The sequence below is a fragment of the Myotis daubentonii genome, chromosome 9 (genome assembly GCF_963259705.1).
Source record: "Myotis daubentonii chromosome 9, mMyoDau2.1, whole genome shotgun sequence".
Lineage (NCBI taxonomy): Eukaryota > Metazoa > Chordata > Mammalia > Chiroptera > Vespertilionidae > Myotis > Myotis daubentonii.
In genome coordinates this window covers 67592192-67602817 of record NC_081848.1, presented here as the reverse complement: position 1 = coordinate 67602817, position 10626 = coordinate 67592192, and the positions used below count along the sequence as shown (strand labels likewise).

Below are 10626 nucleotides of genomic sequence, written 5' to 3'. Positions count from 1 at the left end.
TGATCTCACTTATATGTGGAATCTAATGAACAAAATAAACTGATGAACAAAATAGATACATAGAAGCATGAAACAAACTGATGAATCTCAGAGAGAAGGTGGGAGAGGAAGAGGGGAGAGATTAACCAAAGAATTTATATGCATATATGCATAACCCATGGACACAGGCAATAATGGCCTGACGACCTGGGAGGGGAGCACGCAAGTGGGGTGGAGGGAGTCAATGTGGGGAAAAAGGGGGACACCTATAATACTTTAAACAATAAAGATACATTTTAAAAAATGAAAAATATAGAAATTGTAATAATTTTATTTATTTTTAAAGTAGCAAAGAACACTAGGAAACATATTTACAGCTAATGTTACAGAGACTTTTTATTTATTATCATTATGAAAGTCTTTTTATTTATTATCATTATGATAATAGAAGTACTTATAAGAATGTTGGATGGAGTAAAGATCTCGGAACTATGTGTTTCAAGAACAGGTATACAATAATAAATTCTGTTACATATCACAGAAAAATCATTCCTCGCCCTTTATACATTAGTTTTACAATTTGAAAGGTAAGAATGTTAGATTATATCAGAAACTTTAAATGTTTATGTGCCATGCACTTTAAAAATCCTGATGAAAGATGCAGTTCTTTCCTATGGAATGAATATATGTAAATGAGTGGCCCAAACACACAAAACTTATGTATGATTTCACAGCCCTCAAAAATTAATAATTAGACTTTGAAAGCTATTTTTCAAGCCTACTGTCTTAATAATGCTTTCAATTATTAAAGAAAATGTTCATTGTGATTGAGAAGCTGATGCTGCTATCTAGTGGCAAAGTGTAACAACATTTTTAAGAAAGAACTATTAGTGTTTTTTCACTAGGATTGCTGTCTAGCCTTTATTTGAACACATTCTGTATTTGCTGAGATCATATTAACAGGTGATGACTAAAGAGTAAAATGGGTAGAAAATATGTTTCATGAAGAATGTGAAAGTGTGTATGTCACAGGTACTGAAAGCACATTCTGTAAAACATACTTTGGCCCTCATGTTCTTAAATAACACTAAATATTTAAAACTAAGTTTTTCATAAAGCAGGAATATTGTTTTAATCCTCACCTGAGGACATGTTTTTATTGATTTGATTTTAGTTTTTTAGAGAAAGAGGAAAGGAGAGGGAGAGAGAAAGTGAGACAAAGAAATACCTAAGCTAGAGAGAAACATGGATCAGTGGCTTCCCCTACACACCCTGACCAGGGATCAAACCCACCACTTGGGTATGTGCCCTGGCCAGGAATCAAACTTGCAACCTTTTGGTGCATGGAACAATTCTCCAACCAACTTAGCCACACTGGCCAGGGCAAAACTAAGTTTTTAAGAATTGAGGATATATGGTCATTTTGAAGGAATCTTTATTAACACAAAGTTGAAGAAACAGTGTTAACCTTAAAAATTAATAGTTACCATCTTGAACCCAAGTCATTACCCAACACAGACACCAAAACTGGCAAAAGGCATGGTGAAATAAACAAAACAGACCAAAAAAGGTTTAGAGCATTAGAGATTATTTACAACCTTCAAAGTCAGTGAACTAATATGAAATGTCCTTTAAGGAAGAACTTCAAAGAAAGAGAAGATAGAGTGTAGATCTCAGAGAGTTTTACAATTGTAAAGAAATAAGCCCCATATCATCTTTTCCTAGATTTGTTGCTATGTTCAAGGGGAAATGAAAGCACAGAAGTATGGTTGAAAGAATATTGTGCCTGGGAAAATTAAACTGTGAGACAAATTATGAGGTCCTGGACAACCCATTGATTCTTTGTGGCTGTTCAGCTCATCTTCTATGAAAAAGGAATTAATGCCCTGCCTATGACACAAAATTAATAAATAATAATAGTAATAACTAGCTTTTTATTAAAGATCTATAATCCATTCTTCACTTAACATGCACTACCCATTTAATTGCAGTGGCAAAATACCAATTAGTTATTACTATGATCAGAGAGTATCTACATATATAAAAGCCTAAGTGACTTTATGACTGGTCAACCAAACAACCAGTCGCTATGACACATACTGACCACACAGGAGCTGCTCTCTGGTGGTCAGTGTGCTCCCACAGAGGGAGCGCCACTCAGCTGACATGGATGAGTAAGCCGGGGTGAGTGGGCCAGGATGAATGGAGCGGCTCCTCCCCGGATCCCCACAGGCCACGCTAAGGAACCCCCTGGGTGCACGAATCTAGTAGGGGATATGAAAGGCCTTCATAAAATGTCTACTCCAAACACAGAGGCAGTATTAGAGAATGCAATTATTACATGCTTCCTGAATAATTCACTGTTTTTCACTATTATTGACATATAATTGATATGTAGCATTGTGTTAATCCATGGCATACAACATAATGATTTTATATATGTATAGAGTGTGAAATGATTACCAAAATACATGTAATTAATATCCATTACCTCACATAGTTAAAATTTTTTCTTGTGATGAGAAATGTTAAGATCTAATCTCTTAGCAACTTATGAATATGCAATACAGTATTGTCAAATATAATCACTATGCTGTACATTACATCCCCAGAGCTTATATATCATGTAATTGGAAGTTTTTACCTTTTGGCATAATACACTTTTTAAGTTTATGTTTAAAAGTCAAGGTCAAGTTTACAGACAATTGATGGATCTCAACAACTTGTAAAGCAAAACAGAAGTATTATTAAGTCACTGGTTATGACTACAGCATGTAGAATTTAACAAAAAACTTCTCATTTCTTACTCACAAAACTTGAGAATATTTTTTAGAATTTTGGAGTTCAATAAGAGCTCAATTTAAAGCTTTCCTATTTATTCTTGCTGACTGAGAAAATCAAACTGAAAAAAAATGTAACTTAAAGACACTAGATGACTTTCAATTACACAGAATAATACAGAGTGATTCTCAACACAAAAGTAGGACTCCCAACACCCAGACCATGTTCTTGCATATTGCATGTAGATTAGCTGTCGATCTGTAGTACAAATGGTATTCTAGTTTATCTGCTCATCAGGAATTTCTTCCTTTCAAACATCCTTCTTAATGAATCCTTGACTTCCTTGTTTCTCAGGCTGTAGATAAGTGGATTTAACATGGGAATCATAGCTGTATAAAACACAGACACTACTTTATTGATGTCCAGGGATAAGCCAGAGCTCGGGCATACATAGATAAAGAAGAGTGTCCCATAAAGGATGGAGACAGCTGTCAGGTGAGAAGAGCAGGTGGAGAAGGCTTTGCACCTCCCATCAGCAGAGCGGATCTTCAGGATAGTGATGATGATGTAAATGTAGGAGACCAAGATGATCAAGCCACTGAGTACTCCTAGGGCTCCAGCCAAGATGAAAAGCAAAAATTTATTGACCTGGGTATCTGCACATGCCAGAGAAAGAACCGGGAGGAGATCACAGAAAAAGTGATTGATGATTTTTGGACCACAATAAGGTAGGCGAAAGGCAAATGTCGTATGGGTCATGGCACTTATAAGACCCATGGTATACGGCCCTACCACCAGCTGCACACAGACCTGCTGGGACATAATGAGTGTGTACAACAAGGGTTTACAAATAGCCATGTATCGATCATATGCCATGGAAGCCAGGAGGAAACACTCAGTCACTACAAACTGACAAAAAAACCATAACTGGGCGGCACAACCAAAGAAAGAGATTACTTTTGTCTCTGCAAAGATGTCAGTCAACATTTTGGGACTTATGACAGAGGAGGAACACACATCCACAAAGGATAAGTGGCTAAGAAAAAAGTACATAGGGGTGTGGAGTCGGGAATCTATCCAAATGAGGGTGATCATCCCCAAGTTTCCCAGAAAAGTGACAAGATAAACCAAGAGAAATATCACAAAGAGTACAACCTGGTGCTGGAAATGATTCGTTAAGCCCATGAAAAAAAACTCGATCACCAAAGTTTGATTTCCATCATCCATTTCTCTGACTTAATCTGGAATAAGAAAGAGAATATTTTTTTTCTTTGCAATCATTTGGTAATTAAGGGCTTCTCATTTTTAAATCAGAATTTAACTTTTATTTTTCTACATTTCATAGGTTAGATTGACAAATAACACTCATGTTCTCCCCTAGTGGTTGTCATACCTCCCAATTATCTGTGTGATACTAAGTCACTGAATCTCACTGGATCCCTCAGTTTCCTTCTTGATCAAAGCAGGATTTTGGAGAATTATAAAATTTAAGATGTAGAAGTGATCTCTGGAGATTATCTAAGGTAAATCCTCTAAATGTATGCGGTTACATTTCTAAAACTCCCTGCATTGAACCAAGGTTATCTTAAAAACATTTCATAGAAAAAAATATTGTGTGAATTTAATTAATTCAGACTAATACTCTCACTCTAGATAAAAGGTGTTAGGAATATAACTTTCTCATCAATTCCTTTAGATTCTAGAAAAAATTATCAGTTGTGTTGTCAAAAACATAATTCTGGTGTCTAAAAATGGAACAGAAAAGAAGTTGACTTTGGAAAATGATAAAAATTTTCAACAGTATCTCCCTGTGATGCTTTCTATTTCTATTATATATATATATATTAGAGATGGAAAACAGGTTAGTTGTTGCCTGAGATTAGGAATGGTGGGAAAGAGGGTAGTGGTGTGACTATAACAGAGTAGCACAAGGGAGATCTCTGTGGAGATGAAATTGTATCCTGAATGTGGTGGTGATAATACAACTCTACACACATAATAAAATTATATAGAGCTATACACAGACATCATATTGATGTCAATTTCCTATTTTTCATGCTGTACAGTTGTTGGGAAGATGTAACAATTGGGGGAAACTGGGTGAAGAGTACAAGGGACCCGGAAATTTGTATTTATTAAAAATTAAAAAAAAATTGTGAGAAAGAATAGATGAGATGTGAGAAAAGAGAAACTGACAGTAGAACAAAAAAGGAAAATTGAGGAAGGGAGGCATACATTTCGGACCTTGAAATAACCATAACGATTCCAACAGCATAATCACACAAAATATTAGCAGGGTGTTCAGCAGCAGAACTATTGACAGAATTCTAACAATATTCTCTTCTAAGAAAGCTGGAAAGAACTTTGGTTACCAAAAAAATTAAAATTAATTAAATGAAAATGGGATGACCTCCTGTGGTCTCAGGCGATGGAGCTTAGAAAGAAACAGCTTCAATGGGTAAAGTGTAAGACTTGTCAGAAACTATACTTTAATAGTAAAATGTTTCAAGAATTCAAAATTTTCTAAACATAGAAACTCATTTCAGGTCCTTTATATTTTATTCATGATGACTCAGGGAAGATGGAAGCAAAGCATTTTGAGTGTCACAATAAATTTAGGTGCAAAAAATTATGAGGATGAAACTGGAGTATACCCATCCATGGTCTCAACCAACGCAAACTATTGTGTGAAACCAATCATTTCTGAATGTCAAAATGTATACTGTTTTATTTTTCCTAATCTCACCCAATCCAAAGAGTCTAATATAAAAATAAATCATGATTCTAGGTATGCATGATTCTAGGTTACTCTGGGCGTGAGCAGCAGAGAATTCAAGTCAACTGGTTGATATGTTTATTTCCAACTTATAATACCCAATCTAGGTGAAAAATTAAGATCCAGAGAAGCCAAAGTTTTTTTAACAATAACATTCAATAAGCCCATAAATCTTGCAGCACATTTCAGTATGTTTATGCCAAAGGCAAAATTCAACCAAAATATACATTCAAGTTAAGTCATTTAAACCAAATGACACAGACTAAGTATTCTATTTATACCAACATTTCATTCTTGGTAGGCTCAGAGATTATGTTTTCTTGGGCTTCTAAATTTACTTTTCATATCTAGCATCTTGAAGACAATTTAGGAAATCACTTAACCTTCCTGTCTGAAGAAACATGCCCTGGACTTCGCCTGCTTATGTCTAAGTGAATGACAAAATTAACATTTTATGATATGAAAATGAATTACCCTGCAAATGTAGACTTGTCATTCTTCTCAGTTTCTTCAGGTGTCTAGGAAGATAAACAATAGAATAATACCATCTTGAAACCTGGGCCTTCCAACAGCACTTGAAAAAAGTGTTCATTGACTCCATTCTGCACAACACACACCACAGTTTTTCTAAAGGACTGTTTGTGAATTGGAGCTAAGTCCCTCAAGGAGCCATAAGCTCAGGAGATCAGTCTTAGAGAGAAGATCTTAAAGTATTTAATGAGAAAATAATTTGGGGACTTTGAGTCAAGTGTAATTGCACAAAACAAAACTGTATCTTCCTTTGAGACCACCACGCACACACACACACTTTGAAATTCCAGTGTTGAGCCTTTAGCTGCTGCATAATGAGCAGTGTGTAGATTTGAGAATTTGAAACAGAGCCCTGCAGCCCAGCTAGGTATGACTCAGCAGTTGAGCATCAACCCAGGAACCGAGTTACTGGTTCGATTCCCAGTCAGGGCACATGCCCTGGTTGTGGGCTTGATCCCCAGTGGGGATGTGCAGGAGGCAGCCAATCAATGATTCCCTTTCATCATTGATATTTCCATCTCTCTCTCCCTCTCCCTTCCTCTCTGAAATCAATAAAAATATTTTTTTTAAAAATAAAATAAAATAGAGCCTGCTTCAGAGAAAGTACAGTCAGAAGGTGACTCTGGGTACACAAAAGCACTAAAAACCCTCTGATTGGCTCATGAGCTACTGGGAAGGTCGGATCATCATAACCAGGGAGTTTGAAAATAGGGTCTGGGACAAGATGAGTCTCAAATGGAAGCTAAGATAAAGTTAAATAAATATAAGGTGGACTAGAAAAATAAAGGTGTCTATGAAGCAATGGAGAGCTCTAAATTCGGACAGATTCTTTGAGAGACAAAATAATCCACATTGGCTGCATGCAAATTTCAAATATAAAAGGGGAAAAATAATTTGGGCTCAAATTTCATAAATATTTTAATATTATACAAAGAAGTTTGATTTATTTCTGTAAACAAAAATGACTCAAAGTATCTCAGAAAGCAGATAACATCTATTCATAAGAATGTTGCTACAGGACATTAGTCTTACCACTGGCGATGTTTATTTTTCAAGATGTTGTGAGAGCATTAACTCATTTGAAATCTCGTAAGAGCCCAATAAGTGGATTAATAAAAAAGAACCAGATTCTCCAACCTCTTGACACAGTCCCCTTTCTAATCTTGGGAAATGCAAAGCAGAATTCTATGATTATGTCCAGAGAGTTCCCTCCAAAACAAAGCATACACATCTAACACTCTTTTTATAATTAGCTGCACAACACTGCATGAAAGAATATATTTTCTCCTAATAATGTAGGTTCAGATTGTTTCCTTTTATTTCCTCTACAAAGTATGCTGGTATTCATATTTTCATGGCATAGATTGCCAAATGTAAGACGGATAAGTCAAAGATAATGTGCATTTTAATATAAATCATCAAATTACAAATTGTGTTACGGAGATGTAGCTAGCCACACCTAGTTACACTAGATATGGATAAAATTGTGGTTTATATCCAAACTAGAGGCTTAATGCATGAAATTCTTGTGTGGGTATGGTCCCTAGGCCTGGCCTGCGATCAGGACCATCTTCCCCAGCTACTCGTAGTCAGCCCCACCCCTGCCACCATCCACCCCCGGTTCCCCATTCGCCACTGGATGGTTGGTGCTTGACTGCCAGGGGAAGGGACTAAGATGTCAGCTGTTCCTGCCCACTCGCCGGCCCTGGCCCTGGCCCCACAGCGGTTGGCCATCAGGTGCTCAGAGCCTGCCAGCCGGGGAAAGGGACCAAGAGGTGGTCAGTGCGCTTCATAGTGACTGGTCGAGTGGTCATTCTGGTCGTTCTGATGTTAGGGTCAATTTGCATATTAGTCTTCTATTATATAGGATGGTAATCTTACTAAGCCTTGAATATAATCATTTTCATGTTTGCCAATCTAATAGATGGGGGGAGGGAGCAAAGAGCATTGCCTTATCATTTTGATTTCATTTACTCAAGCAATTGTGAAGTTGAGTTGTATATATATATATATATATATATATATATATATATATATATATGCAGCATTTTAACATATAATATAATTATATATATACTAGAGGCCCAGTGCATGAAATTCATGTACCCTCTTGCAGTCTGGGACACCTCGCTCCTTACTGCCCACCTGCTTGCTGCTCCTTAGTGCTGCTGTGGAGGCGGGAAAGGCTCCCACCACCGCTGTTGCACTCGCCAGCTGTGAGCCTGGATTCTGGCTGAGCAGCGCTCCCCCTGTGTGAGCACATTAACCACCAGGGGGGCAGCTTCTGAGTTGAACGTCTGCCCCCTGGTGGTCAGTGTGCATCATAGCGACTGGTCATTCTGGTTGTTCGGTTGTTCTGCCATAACAGTCACTTAGGCTTTTAATATATATATACAAGAGTACATATATATAAAATTCAGAACCATTGCATTTCCAATTGTATCAACTAGCCATTCATTTCTTGGTTTATTTCTCAGCTATATTTCATTTTACTATTGTGTTTCATATATATATACTAAAGGCCCGGTGCACAAAAATCATGCACTCTGGGGTGGGGGGGGAGGGGTCTCAACCTGGCCTTTGCCCTCTCACAGTCTGGGAGCCTTCAGGGAATGTCTGACTGTTGCAGAGGTAGGAGAGGCTCTTGCCACGGCCACTACGCTCACCAGCTGTGAGCCCGGCTTCTGGCTGAGCAGTGCTCCCACTGTGGGAATGCACTGACCACCAGGCGGAAGCTCCTGCATTGAGTGTCTGCCCCCTAGTGGTCAGTGCACATCATAATGACTGGTCGTTCCTCCATTCAGTTGATTTGCATTTTAGCCTTTTATGATATAGGATTCCAACAATTTCCTATTGAGACATTAAGTCATTGTGAGTCACTCATGTTGCAATTGCTCTCTTACTTTCTATTGTTCAACATTTAATAAGGTCAATGAAACATTTCTTAATGAACTCTATTGATCTTTCCCTTATAACATTTACCTTTCTGGTCTGGAATAAAATATCTTCCCACATATAAGAATATATAAAAGTTCTCCTGGATTTTCTTCTGGCATAAATTATATTTTCTTTTTTTATTCTGCATCATTTCACAAAGGAGAAAACTGATTTGAAAGCAATATAAACAGCAATTTAGTATACAAGTAACCTGGTAATGGGCAGGAATTTTCTAATTCTTTAATTTACCATCCATCACTGAATCACATTACTGCATTTTTCTTTCAAACTTGCTCCTGAATGCACTTTTTACCTCCTTGTTCCTCACACTGTAGATGAGGGGGTTCAGCATGGGGATGACCACAGTATAAAATAGAGAAATCACTTTATTGATATCTAGGGATGAACCGGAGTCAGGAAGAACATAGCTAAAGAAAAGAGCTCCATACAAGATGCAGATGGCTGTCAGGTGAGAAGAACACGTGGAGAAAGCTTTCTGCCTCCCGTCAGCAGTCTGGATCTTCAGGATGGCCACCAGGATGCACACATAGGAGATGGCGATGATCATGCCACTGAACAACACAATAGCTCCAGCCATGAAGAAAAGCACCAACCTATTGTTCTTGGTGTCAGCACATGCCAGGGAGAGAACAGGGAGAATGTCACAGAAAAAGTGGTTGACCACATTAGGACCACAGAAAGGTAAGCAAAAAGTAAAAGTCTCTTGAGTAATGGCATTTAGAATGCCCATGGCATAAGGCCCTGCCACCAACTGCACACAAACCCGCTGGGACATGATGACCGGGTACAACAAAGGGTTGCAGATGGCTATGTACCGATCATATGCCATGGCGGCCAGGAGGAAACACTCAGTCACTGCAAATTGACCAATAAACCACATTTGTACAGCACAACCCATGAAGGAGATGACTTTTCTGTCTGGAAAGGTGTCACACAACATCTTTGGAGCAACGGAAGAAGAGCAGCAGACATCCACAAGGGACAAGTGGCTGAGAAAAAAGTACATGGGTGTGTGGAGTCAGGAATCTGTCCAGATAAGGGCAACCATCCCCAAGTTCGCTCCCAATGTGACAAGATACACAATCAGGAAGATCAAGAAGAGAATCATCTTCTGTGGAAAATTATCTGTTAAGCCCACAAAATAAAATTCAGTCACTGCTGTTTGATTCTTATCATCCATTATTGGGTGGTAATCTGGAATGAGAGCAAAAAACAAACAAACAAACAAAACAAACAAACAAAAAACACCCTTTTTTATAGATCAATAATTAACAAAGGCTTTGAATCCATTAGCTTCCATTAATATCTATGTTCCTCAGATAGTATAAATATTTAATTTTACATCTCAGTTGTACTTTTCTTCTTATACCAAATAGTTCAAACATGTAAAAAGTTATGGAGATGTGTATGTAATACCCTTGCATTTGCTACTCACTTTTATCAAGTCATAATATGCTATAAATAATTTTTAAAAAGTAAGTACAACAAGTATTCATGGAATTAGTCAAATGCCTAGATTCTATGTATGGCTATTTTGCTAGTTATCTGTGCAACTTGAGCAATTTATACTTAATGTCTATGGATTTTACTATTTATTTAAT

General features: G+C 37.5%; 1 protein-coding gene and 1 pseudogene across 1 annotated transcript; both read right to left on the bottom strand.

The window, feature by feature from the left end:
* Positions 1 to 3042: 3042 nt before the first annotated feature.
* Positions 3043 to 3987, bottom strand: LOC132242269 (olfactory receptor 5G25-like). Its single transcript, XM_059711171.1, has one exon. It carries the CDS (start codon positions 3985 to 3987, stop codon positions 3043 to 3045), a length of 945 nt encoding a protein of 314 aa, XP_059567154.1.
* Positions 3988 to 9272: 5285 nt separating this feature from the next.
* On the bottom strand, positions 9273 to 10205 carry LOC132241685 (olfactory receptor 5G3-like; annotated as a pseudogene).
* Between the last annotated feature and the right edge of the window lie 421 nt (positions 10206 to 10626).